Source organism: Crinia signifera, chromosome 7 (assembly GCF_055691185.1).
Source record: "Crinia signifera chromosome 7, ASM5569118v1, whole genome shotgun sequence".
NCBI classification, from domain to species: domain Eukaryota; kingdom Metazoa; phylum Chordata; class Amphibia; order Anura; family Myobatrachidae; genus Crinia; species Crinia signifera.
Window position 1 is genome coordinate 94,891,378 of NC_139223.1, and position 19,624 is coordinate 94,911,001.

At 45.6% G+C, this 19,624-nt stretch overlaps 1 protein-coding gene across 2 annotated transcripts in view; it reads right to left on the reverse strand.

Annotated features, from left to right (window-relative positions):
- DNAH7 (dynein axonemal heavy chain 7) overlaps window positions 1-19,624 on the reverse strand; it is a 918,640-nt gene that overhangs the window by 357,976 nt on the left and 541,040 nt on the right. For both annotated transcript variants that reach the window (XM_083153498.1, XM_083153497.1), the window contains 4 exons: window positions 19,119-19,295; window positions 13,154-13,285; window positions 12,740-12,961; window positions 9,101-9,298 (listed from right to left, as the gene is read on the reverse strand). In XM_083153498.1, the coding sequence (XP_083009624.1) occupies window positions 9,101-9,298; window positions 12,740-12,961; window positions 13,154-13,285; window positions 19,119-19,295 (729 nt within the window). The remainder of the gene's footprint in view (window positions 1-9,100; window positions 9,299-12,739; window positions 12,962-13,153; window positions 13,286-19,118; window positions 19,296-19,624) is intronic.

A 19,624-nucleotide genomic window follows, 5' to 3' on the forward strand; every position in this document is an offset into this window, starting at 1 on the left:
AAATGTTTGTCCTAGGGGTACTGTGAAAAAATGTTGATGATCTAAGGCAGGCATGTCCAAAGTCAGGCCCGGGCGCTAATTGCGGCCCATGCTGTTGTGGCACCCCACAAGCTGGGGCACTACAAGTGCCAGCAGCATAACGTAATGGAAACACTGTAAAGGCCTGCAGGAATAAAGTAGCTGTGGCACTACAGGCTCCAGCATGACTGTGTATTAAAAAGTACTACTGGAGTTGCACAGAACTGAGATTATATAGCTTGCAGCACAACAAGGGTTAACAGCCCAGCTCACAGCAAGGGAGATCAGTTTGCAAAAAAGAAACATTGTACAGATCACACAAGTTTGCAGAAAAAGGTGGGAAATCCTGGATGGAATCTCTCCCTGGGAGTCTGAGACAGCAGAGTGAGAAGTATGGAGTTAACTGGTGAATGCTGGAGCCTGCAGAGCCCTGAAGGCTAGGGAGAGCAGCCTGACTTGGGTGAAGATGAAGCAGCGTGCCCTGAAGTGTATGGGGGGGCACAGACTGGCAGCATGCAGAGAGCGCTGGTCAGTGAGGACAGCCTGTCAGCCCCACCAGCAAGTGTGCAGCTGCAAGGGTCAGAGAGAGAGAGAGTGGGCCTGCCTCCCTGGAGCTGAGGCATCAGGAGTGGCCCTGTGCAGAGAGAGAACCCAGTGGGAATACCGGCAGCAGCAGAAGGCTAGCAGAGGTCCTGGCAAGTATCCTACAACTAAAGTGTTTTGCATTTAAAGTACTCTGCAACTGAAGTATCTTGCATTTAAAGTAGTCTGCATCTGAAGTATCTTGCATTAGAAGTATTCTGCATCTGAATTATCTTGCATATGAAGTATTCTGCATCTGAAGTATCGTGCATTTAAAGTATCCTACATCTGAAGTATCTTGCATTAGAAGTATTCTGCATCTGAAGTATCTTGCATTTGAACTCTTCTGCATATGCAATGTCAGCACCTGACTCTACCACTATTCTGCATTATTAGTGACCGGGTGCATAAGCCTTCCATATGCTAAACATTGCTACAACAAGCAACCATGTGTTTCATCAGTGTATATCCAGCATACAGTCAAGTTTCCCAATAAAGTATTTACAGTCACTGTCAGTCTAGCAGTGACAGGATCCAGTGGCAGTGGTGAGCTCTTGCCATATCATACTTGTGAACATTCTGGACACTCATGAGTCATCTATTTAACAAGTGTGCTAAATATTAATGACATTACTGCACTACATCCAAAGTCACTACTCTAAACTTTCCCCTCCTTCATTACGCAAAGGGTTTTATATACATGCATGTATATCCCAAACGTCAGTACCACGTGACTATTCAACTGGAATTTGAGCATTTAAGTTACACTGAACAGTACAGTTATAAAGGAGACTGTTGATAAATACTTACAGTATGTTGCACTGTGAATTGTGAATATGTGCATGTGATGTATGTTCTGATTTATGCTAATTTGAAACAGTTAAGCCTCAGATATATACGTCTGCTGAGGTAGATATTGAACCGTTGAAGTGACTATAGAAGTGTATTGCATTTATTGTGCAGGCTGGGGGAAATACAGTGAAAGGGCAGGCTTGGGGACATAGAGTGAATGGGGGACATACAGTGAAGGAGGGGCAGGCTGGGGGACATACAGTTAATGGGGGCAGGCTGTGTGAAATACAGTGAAGGGGCAGGTTGGGGGACATAGAGTGAATGGGGGACATACAGTGAAGGAGGGGCAGGCTGGGGGACATACAGTGAAGGAGGGGCAGGCTGGGGGACATACAGTTAATGGGGGCAGGCTGTGTGAAATACAGTGAAGGGGCAGGCTGGGGGACATAAAGTGAATGGGGGGAGTGGGGGACCATTCTGATGTGATTAATGATTCAAAGAATATCAGGCTGAATGGTCGGCCCTCACACATTTACACTTCACCAAATCTGGCCCTCGTCGCAAAAAGTTTATACACCCCTGATCTAAGGCACCGTGATTCAAATAAGTTTGGGAACCACTGCATAGGCAAACATTTTTTAAACCAGACAGGAAAGAAATAGGCCAGTGCTCAGCAGTATTAATACTAGTAAAACTGTGTGTGGGCAAAATGATTATCTGTAATTTAAAAGGCCTAGACAGCTTTGTATAGTGTTTTCCTCTGTGGGCTGTATTCAGGGTCCATCGTTAACTCATGTAGTTCCGCCTGTTCTAGCTTTTACATCAGCTAGACAGGCGGATTAGCTTTCACCTTTCCACCAATTAGTGTATTCAGAGTGAATACAGGGCGGAACGCCTCCTGGCGTTAAAACACCTATGAGGCGAAAGGGGGCATGTCCAATTCGCCTGCAGGGCAGGCCAGTGTCAGACACACACTCCTCCACCATTAGCTGTATGGAGATGTGTTGTGGTACTGTCCCCCTGCATGAATTATGAACTTTGAGCTGGCCTGTAATGGAGTGCCCCCTGTCCCCACGCCTGCCTGCCGCCAGCCCCCCTCCTGCTGTCTGCCCTGCATGACTATTCAGCCTGCGTGCTTCCCTTTAATGGAGCGCTATGACATAGCCCGGAGCAAAGGGGGACCACTGACTGACTGTGATGTGAGCTCCGGGACTGGGTTGAGCCAGGAACTGGGCTGCCTGCAGAGCGCAGCAGAAGCCGGCTGAGGGGGAGACGGATCCTGGCCTGGCTGCAAGGGGCAATGTCTCTGTCCCTTGTGTCCCCCTGCCTGCCTGCCACTGTCCGCCAGTGAGGAGGGGAGATATGGCGGCGGGGGCTACAGCCGGAGCCCCTGTGCCTGCGCGCAGTGACCGGGGTGCCGGGCTCACAAATAGTGTGCAGCTCGGTGCTGCGGGGACCCCCCCCCCCCTACAGACAAGGCACCACTTGTACCTGGTGAGCTTTCTGACACCGGCTCCCAGAGCTCCCTCCCCCGCGAGTCTGCTGTGCTGTAGGAGCGGCAGTATCCGGCAATGCGGCTGGGAGCTTGTATCAGTATTTGCAGGGACTGATACAAGCTCCCAGCCGAATTGACGGATACTGACGCTCCTGCAGCACAGCAGACTCGCGGGGGAGGGAGCTCTGGGAGCCGGTGTCAGAAAGCTCACCAGGTACAAGTGGTGCCTGGCCTGGCTGCAAGGGGCAATGTCTCTGTCCCCCTGCCTGCCTGCCGCTGTCCGCCAGTGAGGAGGGGAGATGGCGGCGGGGGTTTCAGCCGGATCCCCTGTGCGCAGTGAACGGGGTGCCGGGCTCACAAATAGTGTGCAGTTCGGTGCTGCGGGGACACCCCCCCCCCCTACAGACAAGGCACCGCTTGTACCTGGGGAAGCTTTCTGACACCGGCTCCCTCTCCCGCGAGTCTGCTGTGCTGTAGGAGCGGCAGTATCCGGCAATGCGGCTGGGAGCTTGTATCAGTATTTGCAGGGACTGATACAAGCTCCCAGCCGAATTGACGGATACTGACGCTCCTGCAGCACAGCAGACTCGCGGGAGAGGGAGCCGGTGTCAGAAAGCTTCCCCAGGTACAAGCGGTGCCTTGTCTGTAGGGGGGGGGTGTCCCCGCAGCACCGAACTGCACACTATTTGTGAGCCCGGCACCCCGTTCACTGCGCACAGGGGATCCGGCTGAAACCCCCGCCGCCATCTCCCCTCCTCACTGGCGGACAGCGGCAGGCAGGCAGGGGGACAGAGACATTGCCCCTTGCAGCCAGGCCAGGATCCGTCTCCCCCCTCAGCCGGCTTCTGCTGCGCTCTGCAGGGAGCTCCGGGAGCCGGTGTCACAAAGCTCACCAGGTACAAGCGGTGCCTTGTCTGTAGGGGGGGGGGGGGTCCCCGCAGCACCGAGCTGCACACTATCTGTGAGCCCAGCCCGGCACGGCACCCCGGTCACTGCGCGCAGGCACAGGGGCTCCGGCTGTCCGGATCTCCACTGATTGTCAGCTCCCTGCCTGCTGTCCATCAGCCCCCCGCCCGCTGTCCGGCTGCTGCCAACACTGAGTATTACTGTATTCTGGCTCACCCCCCGCTGACCTCTTTCACCCTCTCCCCCCCCCCCTTTGCTGGGCTCCTTCACCAGCTTCCCCCCCCCCCCTTTGCTGGTCTCCTTCACCCCCTCCCCCCCCTTTGCTGGTCTCCTTCACCCCCTCCCGCCCCTTTTGCTGGGCTCCTTCATCCCCTCCCCCCCCCCTTTGCTGGGCTCCTTCACCCCCTCCCCCCTTTGCTGGGCTCCATTGCCCCCTCCCCCCCCCTTTGCTGGGCTCCATCGCCCCCTCCCCCCCCCCCCCCCCCTTTGCTGGGCTCCTTCTCCCCCTCACCCCCTTTGCTGGGCTCCTTCACCAGCTTCCCCCCCCCCCCCCCTTTGCTGGTCTCCTTCACCCCCTCCCCCCCCTTTGCTGGTCTCCTTCACCCCCTCCCGCCCCTTTTGCTGGGCTCCTTCATCCCCTCCCCCCCCCCTTTGCTGGGCTCCTTCACCCCCTCCCCCCTTTGCTGGGCTCCATCGCCCCCTCCCCCCCTTTGCTGGGCTCCATCGCCCCCTCCCCCCCCCTTTGCTGGGCTCCTTCTCCCCCTCACCCCCTTTGCTGGGCTCCTTCTCCCCCCCCCCCCTTCTTTGCTGGGATCCTTCTCCCCCTCCCCCCCTTTGCTGGGATCCTTCTCCCCCTCCCCCCCTTTGCTGGGCTCCATCGCCCCCTCCTGCGCTCCATCCCCTGCTGGGCTCCTTCACCCCCCTGATGCCCACCTTCACACCCCCCCTTGCTGGCCTCCTTCACCCCCCATGATGCCCACCTTCACCCCCGCTGGCCTCCTTCACCCCCCCTGTCAACATAGGTAAGTATCAGTATGTGTGGGCTCCGTGTGTATTAAAGGTTTATTATTCTGGTGTCAGTGTGTGTTTATTTTACTATTTGTATTGCTGTGGAACTACAAGTTCCAGTGGGCCCTTTAATGCCCCGCGTGCTGGGACTTGTGGTTCTCCAAGTCCCTGCATGCAGGGGAGGCTTGCTGGGACTCATAGTTCCACAGCAATATACAATAGTTTCTTCAATTTTTACACCATTTATCAGCCCGGTACCCACCGCCCAGGGGTACAGGGGACAGTCCCAGGCTTCAGCCTGGGCAGGTAAATTCTGGAGGGGGGGGACCCCTTCCTTGATGTGGTCCCCAGGACCCCTGCACAGGCTGACCGGTCATGGGGATAATGTTTTGGCTGTGGGACCTTATATAAGAAGTGTCGCCCGGCTGTGACATTACCCTGCTGGCTGGTTGGGCCTGGTGCTGGTTCTTCAAATACGGGGGACCCCTATTCATTTTCCCCCCCGTATTTTGGGAACCAGGACGGGCTCTGTGAGCCTGGGGTTGGTTACGTCCGTGGGGGGGGACCCCACGCCATTTTTATTATTTATTTTTCTATATTTTTTACAATGAAGCCTGCGCGGATCTGACTAATCCGTGCAGGCTTCTGCGAAATGCCTGGAAAATGAAGTGTATTTTCCACACGTATTTAACCATCAATTAGTGGCTGGATACCGCTAATTGCAGATAATTACCGTCTGTAGTGAAAAAATACGAGTACGTCTAAAAAATTCTTATTTTCTAATACAAATACAATTTTGCTAGGGGTATTTGCCTAATTAAATGTCCCATAATACTGTAGGTCGACCGTGATTAGTTTAGAGTCAAAAGGTTTACATGCATTAGGTCGACTTGTAAAAATTGTCGACATGGAAACAGGTCAACATGCATTTTTATCATGTTTATGTTGGCAAAAGTCAACATGGACACCATATAAGTGTACCATGTCTGCTTGACATGCTTCGGCCACAATACCTTTTTCATGTCGTTATATTCCGTGTGTCGACATATTGTTTGTGTCAACCTAATGCATGTCAACCATCTTCATGCATTGACATTTTGACTGTCGACCAATAGTGGTCAACCTATTTACTGTTGGCCTATGGACTGCATCCCCCTGAAACTTTGTTCCTGTGTCAACTTTAATCACGTCGATCTTTTGGGATTGACGCATACATTGTCGATTTAATATACAATTATCCTATCCATGATTTACATACTTTGGCCCTCATTCTGGTTGACTCTGTAAGTTGCAAAGCTCGCAGCTTACCGTGTCCTAGAGGGGCATAACACTGAATGCTGGGAAAGACAATGCAACATGGGTAGAGTAAAAAAATAATAATTATAAAAATCAAAATATATTCATATGGGCAATAATAAACATACTAAATATATTTACAAACAAAATGAAATTAAATTACATCGATTCATGTAAAAAACTACATAAATAAAATAATATTTAAGGTTTTGTAGAGCAGTCCCGACAGAAGAAATTGTCTAGTTCACTTTGTCTAAAACCTGCCTGAAAACTGTAGAATCCATTTAGACAATCAGACACTGAATAGGCTAAATCAGATTAACATGACAGAGTTCAGACAAAGTGAAACAAAAAGTCTAAATGACTCATTTAGACAGGCGAGGCAAACGAAAAGAGTTGACAGGTGAAATGCTTTAGACTGTCTAGAAAAAATGATACTGAATACTACAATTCATCTAGACTTTTTTTTCCGGCGTAAAATATGCTGTTTTAGACAGAATGGACCTAACGACCAACAGTGAATACACCCCTGTATCTGGAAGGTCAGTAAAATGTAACTGCACTGTAATTATGTGCTGGGCATATATGATAGTTTAGGGAAAATTGGGGTCTCTTGATGATAGACCAGGCTTGCCTACTCGCCCACATTTAGTGGGAGGCTCCCAATTTTAACATCAGCCTCCCACTGCCCTGCAAAGCTTCCAGGTCCTCCTGATTTTCAGGGGCATGTGCGCATCCTGAAAGGTGGGGGCAGGGCCTGCAGTGGAGAGATTACAGATGGCCACCGCAGAGTTGTTGGTAGTGGTGGCTGTCCTGTTATGTTTGCTGTCAGTGAGGCTGGCCTGCCCACCACACTGACAGTGAGTTCCATGCATCATCCCAGCTCAGCTCTGCCCTGCTCCTCTGCCTGCTGAGTGCTGCCACCCTCCCCCCCCCCCCCACCACCACACTGTCCAGAGCCTGCTCCCTGAACTTCCTTGTAAGTTTCAACAAAGATGGGTGAGTGCTGTGTGTAATTTTATATGGTTCTATGTATACTGTATAATATGAGGGAGTCTGTTTGCAGGTACAATGGACTATGGTGATGTGTGTGCTAGGTGTTATATGGGGGCTATGTATAATGTATTATGGTACTGGGTGTAATATGGGGAGGATGTGTATAATGTAATATGGTGTTATGTGTACTGGGTGCAATTTGGGGGTCTGTGTATAATGCAATATGGTGTTGTGAGTACTGGGTGTAATAAAGTGGGCTATAGCGGGCTTACAGTCAGGATTCCGACAGTCATTAGTTCGACATTGACGTTGTCATCCTGACAGCGGGGCGAGCACAACGAAGCCGCGTGTGGGTTCCGTGGCTCGCTGCGCTTGCCACCTATTCTATTCTCCCTCTATGGGGGTTGTGGACCCCCATGAGGGAGAACAGTCCCTGTAAGTCGGGACCCCATCTGTCTGGGTTCCCAACAATCGGGATTCTGGCAGTCATTACACCGACATTGGAATCCTGACTGTTGGGATTTCATCCAGGAGGGCTGTGTATAAAGTAATATGGGCCCTTATTCTGATTCGGTCGGTACGGCCCGCGTGCGGCCGTACCGCCGATGTTTGGACTCTGCACATGCGCAGAGGTCAATCTGCGCATGTGCAGCCCCCTTCGCCGCAGACGTATTTCGTCCGCCGCAAAGGGGGCGTATAGGGGCGTGAGAGGCTTCATGCCCTCATTTCCCTATGTGTACGCCCCGCGTTTCATGGGCGTTCCCATGCAAACGCGGGGCGTATGCATGGTAATGAGGGCATGACGCCCTCATTACCATGACATGGGGGCGGAAAGCTGACGTCGCCGGATGTCAGCTTTCAGCCCCCATACAAGCTACCACACGGACGATTGTCCGTGTGGTCTTAGCTTGCGGGAGCTGCCGCGGCGTGCGGGCCTGCCTTCGATGGTCGACGACCATCGAATGCAGGGGGCAGCTCCCACCATGGTGGAGGCGTAGCCTCCACCATTTTAATGCGGATCGCCAGCCGTCCGTGTACGGACGGCCGTGGCGATCCGTCTGGTGGGCGGCCCTTGGTTTGTGCGGTCGGAGCCCCGTGTGCGGCTCTGACCGCACCAACCAGAATAAGGGCCCTGGTGCTAAGTGTACTGGTTGTAAGGGGTGGGGTGCCAGCCTTCTAACCTCTAGCATCCCGTCCACTAGTCATGTATACTATACTATACCATACTATATATAATATACACACACACATACAAACACTCAATCATACACCAGTGTACATAGATTTTTCATTTATTCGTCTTCTCACAAATGTATACGGTACATTAGTATATAGTGCACCTATAATGTTCTTTTCTTCTTTTTTGCTGCTTTAGTGCTTTTAGTACTATAGCTACAGGACACACCCCTGAATGGCAATAAAAAAAGATGGTTCTAGACACACCCTATGGGCGGAGCTTGACACCCTTGATCAAATGCATGCCGCATTCTACTGACACCTACAATCTCCCTGAAAATGTTTTTCAAAAGTAGGCAAGTATGTGATAGATAGCAAAAGTCCTGCAGTCCATAGGTAAAATCCGCCACTGGAAATGACCTAGCAAGAACAAACTTACAATTGTTGTTGATAACTAATGGTGTGTACACACGGTTGGTATTCAACTTAAGATTCGAGTGCTATGCAATCTTTGCTTACTCAAAGATTACATACAATTCATACAATCTGCATTAGATTTGCACTATATAGTCATTGTTGCCCTGTCTATCTGGGTTTCGATTTGTGCTGTCACGGGAGCGCGCATCGGGATCGCAAGGTAAAAAACCTGTGCGATCTGCATACGATTTTGACTATATAGTCAAAATCTAATGTCAAATCTCACTGTGTGTACACAGCATAAGAATGAAATCTGCCATTAAAAAAAACCCAGAGTACTTCTTTCTTTCTCTTCCTCTCTTGGAATAAATGTTCAATTAAAAAAAAGAAGAAAGTAACTGGATAATTACTTACAATAATATATGTACTTTTCCCAGTACCGGTTGGCCCAACAAACAGAGAAGGCTTTTGATGTGTTGTCAGCAACTTCATCAATGCTGTGTATCTAATGGTGTCTAAAGTGGGCACAATTATTCTGTTAAACATTATATCACGTGGTATAGGTGGTGCTGAGCTAAGATCTTCTGTCCATAATTCCCATCTTCCAAAATCCTAAAAATGACAAATTAATTGATTGATTAAAAGGCAACAAATACTTGGTACATGTATAAGTGTGCACATAACACATACTGTAGGCCGTTATTCTGGTTCACTGGCAATGGCAGATTCCTTCGCAAATGGACAAAACCATGTGCATTGCAGGTGGGGCAGATATAACTTGTGCAGAAAGAATTAGATTTGGGTGGGGTTTTACTTCAAAGTGAGATCTACAGTATATTGCAGTGTAAAAATAAAGCAGTAAGTATTTTCCCTGCACAGAAACAAAATAACCCACCCAAATATAAATCTATCTGCATATCTGACCCCCCCCCCCCCTGCAGTGCACATGGTTTTGTCCTTTTGAGAAGGAATTTGCCTTTGCGAGTGAACCAGAATAAGGGCCATAGTACAGTACATTGCTTCCATACTGAACATTTTCAGATTTATTTGACAATATTCGTTAGAAATTGCTAGATATACCAAATAGACTCCTAATGATCTGGATTAAACCTCATGGGGCCATAGGCAAGATACCAGTATGGAGTCTCCCTTTCTAAAACACTCCATAGAACTATATGTTTGTTCCTGATTGCAGTAGGCATTATTAGAGAACCTTGGTGCGTGTGCAGTCTATCAATAAATGCTCAGTTGTGTGAATATCAGCATTGCGTACAAATATGAATAGGCATTTTGGCCTATTAAAACCGGTCACATTTAAAGTATACTGACTGTCCACATTCAGTGGATGAAACCATTTTGTGTGCCCTTATCATCCTATCAAAGTCTTGGCTTATAGGAAATTTCCCAGAATCAGGAACTGTTTCTTACCTGGTGAGGATTCCGAATATCTGGGGATGCGTGACACATGTTCCAAGGCTAATCTCCAAGACAAGAGTTTGATACGCTACAGACGAATAAGGCGCAGGACTCTGCTTGTAATCCTAGCATGTCTCATGGTCTACTTCATGCTGATTCAGCAGCATGGTTGGCGCCATCTGAGGATTTCTCCAATCCTGGTCAGCTTAAGTGATCAGTTGACAGACACAGCCAATCTGGTTCCACACACAGGAATACATATTTCAATCTCACAAGGCTCAGGTTACCAGTGCCTCAAGTAACACTGCTTAGTGTGTCAGCCTTGTCCCTGCACTCCTTGGAGTTTAGCCAGTATTTGTGATTTCAGTATCTAGCTCTGAACCTCCAAGTACTTTGTCTGCAGTCCCTGCCGATACTGTTGTAACATCAGTCTCAGCCAATCCTGCTGTACCATTGCGCCAAGCCGATACTGTTATACAATTGGTCCAAATCGATCCTGGTGTGCCATTGGTCCCAGACACTTCTCCTATATACAAATTATTCTAACCAAGCATGCCTAACATCGGTTCCAGTTTATATCATTGATCCACTTCTAACCATCACCAGTACTATTTTCAGGACTCATATAGTTAGGCATCTCTACTAGTCCTTTCAATGTTAAACCCAAGTGACCCAGGCAGGGGGCTGTGACCTGCCTCAAGGGAGCCGCAAAGTCCACATTTTCTTGCATTGTTCCTTGATGAAGACCCGTTATGAGTTCGACTTCATGCTCCTGCTCTGGACATCTGCCAACCACTTGAAGTTAGTTTTCATTGTATACAAATGATCTTCTGGAACCTTTGCATCTACTTCTAGCCGCTCCAAAATTCTAGCTGTATGTGGTTCTCCATTTATGTGGAGAAATTATTTTAAACCTTCATGTTTCCAGCACACCTTACACCAAGCGCTCCTTTGCTCAGACGCTGGTACAGAGACACTTACTACTCAAGATCTGACAGAACACTTGTATCTAGTCTCCAGTAAATCAACAGGCTGCATTCTTAGGGTTATTGGATCAGGACTTTGCATTTTTTGGACTGGACATAATCTAGGTGTACAGATGAGTGAATAAAGAAGACTGCAATTCCACCTTGCAAAGAAATCCTAAACTGCACACTCTGGGCCTGGACCTGAATCTACACAAAGATAGTTAGATTCATAAATCAAGGATGCATAGCATCCCTACCATATTTCTCACCCTTATTCAACCCTATGACCCCTAATCATAATACCCTTACCCAAACTGCCAAGCCCTACACTACCCTAAATATCACTAATGCCTTACCCTAACCCTAATACTCTAAATCGATCCACTGTACTAACCCTAATATCCTATCACTTATACAGTACACTAAACCTAATACCCTAAACCTCTTTTTTTTTTTTAAACGGTGGGAACTCTCTCCCCATTAGTCTCCTTTGCGGCCTTTATGACTGATGGTCATTATCACTGTATCTCTCAATTGAAAAAGAGCCTGCACTTCTGCGATAACAGATGGGATACAATATGCTCCCGATTCCATCAGTTATTGCTGCTTCAAGGGTCAGCTTTTGTCAATTATGCCATGGTGAAACGGTTAGCAGTGATAAACTAAACAGCCAACTAACAAAACCTGGATCTGGAAATGCTGATTATGTGAGATAAAAAACTACTAATATTATCAAAATAAAAGGAAAATAGATTATATAATATTGAGTGAATGATTTGAAAGATACGGTATTCGGACTCATAATAGATTGACTCTAGGTCGACAGTCATAAGGTCGACCACTATTGGTCGACAGTCCAAAGGTCGACAGGTCAAAAGGTAGAGAACTAAAAGGTCGACGTGGTCAAACGGTCCACATGGAAATGGTAGAAATGGAAATGGTCGACATGCATTTTTTAATACAATTACGAGCCGACATGTGGTATTTCATACCCTACAATCCACTACGGTGTTGAGGGAGAATATAATAGTGTGCCGAGCACACTGAGGCACCTAGGCCGAAGCATGGCAAACGTAGCGAGCCATGCGAGGGGACGCGGTACATCTAGACAGTATCCATGTCGACACAAAATCAAACATGAAAAACTTATGTTGACCTTTTCCATGCTGACCTTTTGACCATGTTGACCTTTTTGGCTGTCGACCTTTTTGACCATGTTGACCTTTGAACCCTGTGGACCTTTGGACCAGTCGACCTTCTGACCCTGTCGACCATTAGTGGTCGACCATATGATTGTAGACCTAGACACTGTAGATCTAATATGCCATAACCAAAAGATTCACATTAAATTAGCAGAATGTACAGTAGATGCCAAATAAAATATCTATTTTTCACTCATTTGTAGCTGCTGGCTACCGTATACTATGAATGAGGAGTTTCTCTGACATGAGAGACCAAGAGTGAATGATAGCTTGACAGACTTTACAAGAATCACTTAAGTCTTTGGTGATATTACATGCCCTGCCACTGCTTGGGAAATATCCACAATTCAATTTGGTGCAGTCAACTTTTTTACCTGTGTGAAATTTAATTTATATCTAACTAAGGTTCATGAAAGCATACAATAATATAGATATACAGTACTGTTAGAGAAAAAAAGCAAAACTACCTCCTTCACAAATCGGTAGTCGTATACAGTGTTTTCTTTTGGTATTGGAACTGTGAAAGGTTTTTCAGGTGGATCCACTGGATGAAGAATTTTAAATCGGGTCCTGGTTTCCTCACTGAGTGGTCCTTCCATGATTTCTCGCAGGAGTTTGTCAAACTTTATCCGATCATCCTCCTTACAACTTCCTCCAATGGACCATATCAGAGAAAACAAGAAGGCACCCTTGAAGAAGAAATTTTCATAAATTGAGGAAAAAAATCTGATATAATTTCTTAAGTATGTAATTAGCAAGCTGCATGTTATACAGCTCTTTATAATATTAGGTCTATCTGTGTTAGACTGCCAATGCATTTTTATGAATATTGTCTGTGTGCATTTCCAGTTGTGTTTTTTTGGTGAACCGATTTAACCTACCTCTAACCATGAGCAGATATCTCTCTCATTCATGCTATGAATGAAAGATTCATCAGTAAACTCATCCAGCATACAGTCCATGAGATTCATTAAAGAGCGGACTAAGTTTGTATCTGAAGTTGGTGACAATTCCTAAAAAGAAAAAACCTGAACTTTAGTCAATACCCACAATTCAGTTAAAAACAACGATAGATATTACTGTTATGATGTAAGTTTTTTATGAATTGGAGAACTAAAAGATAAGAATTTAGTCTTTTTACTCAGATTTAGTGTTATTTCTCTCTTCGTTTTATATAAAAAATATATACATACAAGAATCACCATATTTCTTTCTCATCTGTGGTACAGTAAACTGTGGCATAAAATAGAAGGGCATTAAAGCAATACCTCAGAGGCGTAACTTTGGGAGGCAATGGAGTCATCTGCCGCCGGGCTCCTGCTCCCAAGGGGACACCTCTCCTCCCCGGTGATTTAAATCAGTTAATTGAAAGCCTTAATTATCATTTCTGTGGCTGACTATCCCTCCTAGTAGGACCATAGACATCACACTCTTTTTATTTTAAACATACATACATAATTACACACATGCATACATATATTTATATAAGGTGCTGTGTGTGTGTGTGTGTGTGTGTGTGTGTGTGTGTGTGTGGGGGGGGGGGGGGGGGGGGCACCAATATTTATCTTGCCTCCGGGCAACTGGGGCAAACTTACGCCACTGCAATACCTTAAGAACTAAGATTTCAGAAAAGCTCATGATTTAACTCAGTGGGAAGAGACGAGGAAAGAAAAAAAATCTGTATCATCTTTATGATGTGTTTCTATCTTTTAATATCTTATCGACTCTGCTGCAGGCCAGATTTAGAGAAGATGCTGTGCTGAGATCAGGCCTCTGTGTTTTAAAGCTCTAACTTTTAGGCGTCCACATTTTGTAATAACCATAGGCGTGTGCACATTGAGTGTTAGGGGTGCACATGCACCCCCTAATGCTGTGACCTCCATTATGAACACCTCTGCCGCTAGCAATACCAGCAATATCTCTTTGCATTGTTAATTGTACTAGACCATTGTCATATCACTACACACCTGTGTCATCAATATATGTCTTTTACTTTATTTGCATGGAATAATTAGAAGATTAAAACTGAAATAGGCAGGGGATTATGGTGTGGCTGAGAAATGTTTTATATTGTAGCGAGTGCCAATAGATGATTGTAGACACGCCTGATTGGTGGTGTTAGACAGACCCAATGGGCGGTGTTAGATATGCTCAATAGGTGCTGCTAGTGACACCCCTTTGACGGTGCACCCCCTAATAAAATGTGCTGTACACGCCTATGGTAATAACATATATAAGGGCAATGTCACACGAGTGTTTCTCAATGCTGCTTTTTCCAGCATGAACAAAATTGTGGCATTTAGAGCTGTCACAACCTTACTACTGACACAATGAGATATGCTGTCTCTGTGTTACACATATGCACTTCAGCGGCAAGAGAGATAAAAAAAAATATGACAAGGTAATGATGTTTTACCTTATTCGTCATGTGTAAATAAAAGGTGCGACAGTTTCTAAATGCCATTTTTTCTAGCAGTAAACTCAGATGGTCTGAAATGCCAGCATGGCATCATGAAGAGGAGACATTACTTATCTGGGATAATGACACCAAAACTAGGTATGAAAAAAGTCTAACATTTCCTTTTTTAAGGAAAGGTCATTATTTAGGGACGTATTTCTATTAAGATCTAATGATTGTGTGTAAATAATATATTTTGTGTATGTTTGTACTAGAAGCAGTTTTAAAAACCTAGTATGGCAGGGACAGCATACTGTAGTTCCACATGAAGTGAAGGTGGAACAACAGGATCAGAACTTAGAGCAGCAGCAGGACTGATTAGGTTGAGTCCAGGCTTCCCTAAATGATCTGCTGGAATCCTGGTTTAGCTAATTACAATCACCTGTGGTTTCCTGTTAAAAGTCTGTTCAGAGCACAGGGTCAGGGTTCCCAATGCCAGTTAGTTGCTGGGCAATAGGCTTGGGGGTGTGGGACTACACTAGGTGCGTTGTACCCAGTGTGTTGTACCCACATTGTGAAGTCTATATATTGCTTGCTGAAAAACCTGCCATGCTGTAACATACCCAACATGACCAATTCCATTAGGTACAAAATGCTCTGTTCCTGGACTTCCTTACCAGTGGCAGAGGTGGGGCTGCAGCACAGTCAAATATTCAAAAAGGGGAGCCCCACCTACTTCCACCCCAAACATCACTGTCCTGGACTCACTGGCAGTTGATGTGACCCCCCTCTTTGAATATTGGACTGTGCTGGAGTCCAACCTCTGTAACTGCCCCTGGCAGGGAAGTCCAGGAACAGAGCATTTTGTACCTAATGGAATGAGTCATGTTGGAGGGTATGCTGTAGCCTGTGATTTGCCAAGCTGTCAGACCTGTATGCTGTCAACCTGCTACAAATAAAGGAAACATCTTTGGACCCATGTGATCTCTGTCACAGTATGTATACCTATTGTGACAAGGAATCACAAACACTGGATAAGATGAAGTCTTGGTAAAAATAATACTGGGTAAATAGCATAGGCAAGCACCGTTTCAGCATTGCAGCATACAGATGTCACAGCATAATTCAAACTTCTCACAATGTTCCAGTGGTCACTACCGTAGCCTACACCCCTGGCCTATCACCTGGGTGGCTATTCCACCATCAGAAACAATGACCTCCTGCCCTGGAAACACCTATATCAGAAAGCCACAGGTGCTTCTAATCAGCCCAACCCTGATCACATCAGTTAGGAAACCTGGACTGGATCTAATTTTTCTGCTGCTGTAAAAACCTGGTCTGTATTTTCCACATTATCCTCATGTAAAAATATGCTGTATCTGCCACATTCCTTCCTCCTTAGCTTCAACCACCCTGGTGAAGCTACTAAATTTTTAGGCGAGCTCTCTACCTCGCCCACCGCCCAGTTGGGTCATCCGCCTGGGTACACAGCCCTCCACCACTTTCCAGAGGTCACCCACCTCACCTTATTCCTCCATCCTATATTCCACATAGAATTGCTTGGAGGATCATGACCTACAAACATCCTGGAAAGGGCATCCATATTGAGGTGCTGTTTCCCTAGACGATGCTGCACCTCAAACTTAAATGGCTGTAAGGCCAAAAATTCTTGTCCCAACAAATAATACTTTAAGGATTCGACTGCCCACTTAATTGCTAAGCACTCCTGCTCTACAGTTGAGTACTTGTGCTCACTGGGCAGTAATTTATGGCTAAGGTAGAGGATAGGTTTCTCCTCTCCATCTACCTCTTGGGAAAGGACTGCCTCTAATCCTGTCCCAGAGGCGTCCGTCTGTAACACAAATTGTAGCACTATCAAGGTTTTAAAAGGTTTATATTGTACCTCCCTCCTGTCGAACCTTGTAATTGACCGGTCCCACCACCTCTATGATCTCATAAGGGCCTCACCATTGAGCATACAACTTATTTTCTGTAGTGGTCAAAAGCACTAGCTCCCGGTTTAAGGGACCGGTTGACTGTGGTGACATCATAACTTTGTTTCTGACATTGTTGAGCACTTTCCATGTGTTCTTTCAGGCATGGCACAATCTCCCTTAGACAGCCGTAAACTTATGAAACAAACTGAACAATGTTAGGGTCCTGATAGGGTTGTTCTTCCCACTCTTCTTTTAATAGATCCAGAATCCCTCTGGGCTGTCTTTCATAGAGGTGTTTATAGGGACTAAACCATGTAGAGGAATGGGGTACCTCTCTGACCGTGAACATCAAATAAGGTTAGAGCAAATCCCAGTCTCGTTGTTCATCGGACACTGTTCTCTTTCTACCAGGCCATCTGCTTGAGGGTGGTACACTGAGGTGGTAATCCTGTCTACTGTACCTTCAACAACTGGCACAAATTCTTCATAAGTTTAGAAACAAAAGGGGTAACTTGGTCCGTTAAAACCTCCTTTGTTTTTTCAGGCAGGTATACAGGGTGAGTAGCTCTCTGGTAATAGTGCCAGATTTCATATTACACAAGGGTATAGCCTCTGGGTATCTGGTGGCATAATCCAGTACCACTAGCATGGTGCCTGCAGATTTTTCCACTGACCTTATCAGATCCATACCAATTCACTCAAAAGACATGGAAGTGATAGGGAGGGTGGTGGTATGGTGGTGCGACAATCGGGATCCCGACGGCCAGTATCAAAACATAGGAATCCTGACTGCCCAACAGTCGGGATCCCGACTGATAGGGGACATTCTCCCTTGTGGGGGTCCACGACCCACATAGAGGGAAAATAGAAGCTGAGCCGGCAAGGGGTTTCTTTACGTTCGACCCCTGCACCGGCAGTTGTGATTCTGAAGTCGTGATACTGGACGACAAGATACCGATTGTCGCACCGCCATACCACACCCGAGGCATAGAACCTTGCCTACTATTTCAATTGATACTTTTACATTGCAATTTGTATGTGGATTAATTTATTAATAAGCAGTTGCTAAAATACCCCTGATATGGAACATCACCTATTTTCTTGTCTCATTCACCTATAAGTGAGGAGTAATATAAGAAACCAAAACAAAACTACAACAAAGAAACCTTAATGTGATTGTTACATCCTTTTCATTAGTGGCTGTATGGTGATACAGAGATAGATGATCTATATTACATTTGTTCAATATTAAAGATACCTTTATGATCATATGACTTTGCAATTTGGTGTGAATATGGTACACAGCATTCTTGAAGATTAAGAAAGAATGTGAAAATCACCTTTGGATCATATAGAATAGACTTCTCAAATTTTCGACTCGTTACACTATGGGCCTTATTCTAGTTCACTATTTCTGACAAAATCCTTCTTAGATGGACAAAACATGTGCACTGCAGGTGGGGCAGATGTTACTTGTGCAGAGAGAATTAGATTTAGGTGGGGTTTTACTTCAAAGTGAGATCTATATTGCAGTGTAAAAATAAAGCAGCCAGTATGTACCCTGCACAGAAACAAAATAACTCACCCAAATCTAATTCTCTCTGCAAATTTTACATCTGCCCCCCTGCAGTGCACATGGTTTTGTCCATCTAAGAAGGACTTTGTCAGAAAGAGTGAACTAGAATAAGGCCCTATATGTATGTGTTTATTCCACATGTACATCTGAAAACATCCCTACGAAGGAAGATATGTACGCTTCATAGGAAACCATTAATTTATGAGAAAAGAGAATTACAACTATATTATGGGGGCTATCCAATTACCCCTGGTTATTTACCATGGGTAATGTTATGCATTCTATTGAATGCAAAAATTCAGCGCAATTGTTAAAGTCAAAAGAGTAGTGAGAAACCTTCTTGACCTCTTTTATAGATCAGGCCTGATGCAACTCTAAAAGAAGTAACCATCTAGATCTTATTTTCAGTAGTACAAAACAGAAAGTGGAACTTTAAAAAAGCTTTTACTTGTTTTAAAACATCATTTAGAAGTCACAAACAAATACTGAATGCACTACCAACTCAAAAGTCAGTTTAGAAATGTACTTAAAGTAGCATGACAACAACTGGCATAATTAACTAACGTTTTTTGTGACAAGTTTATTCAAATTCCCGATCTTTACATCTGAAATGAAGTCGTTGTATTTCCATGCTTTAAAGTGCATTATTATATGGGAGCACTGCAGTAAAGTATGTGACATAAAATTGTAACTTAAAAATGACATTCTTTTAAAATAATATTTTTTAGAAAGCTCCAATTCAATCCTTAATTGCATCTTTAGAATAGATTTTTTTTCTCTCCAGAAACAGTATAACTGTGTGCATATTATATTAATAATGGGTTTTTAAACAGCCATTTAATAACTTTTCATAAAGAAAAGTTTGTAAATTGCAAACAAAAAAGAAGAAAAAACATTATCAGTACTGTATCTTGTTTCTCTAAATTTCCTTTTACCTTTGCACATTTGCGAATCATTTCAAGACATGGGGGAACCATTCGGTCAAATAACCCTTCAATAAAACTTTTATGCATTTTGCTGAGCCCAGGAGGTAGAAGATTTGTCCAAGAAACCATTACTGGTCTCCACCCAAGCATGGTTGGTTCCATGTAAATCATACCACATCTAGACACCTAAAAGACAAAATAAAGAGTGTATATCCTCTCACAACAACAACAACAACAACTTAAGTACATAAATGTGGAATACAATATAGTGGGTATACATGCAATGCCAGATTAATATGAGATGAGGCTGAAAATTATCAAGGGTCTACTGTGAGAAGGGGAGGAGATGTGACCAGTGCTGTATGGATGGGACCAGTGTAAAGTGGGTCAGTGGCGTAGCTTGGTTTGGGGGGGGCGCCTCCTCCCGCCGTCGGTGCGCCTGCGCCCCCCCCCCCCCCCCCCCCATCGCGGCAGGCTTACCTGTCTGCGCGTCCCGGCTCCCCTCCTGGCTTCAA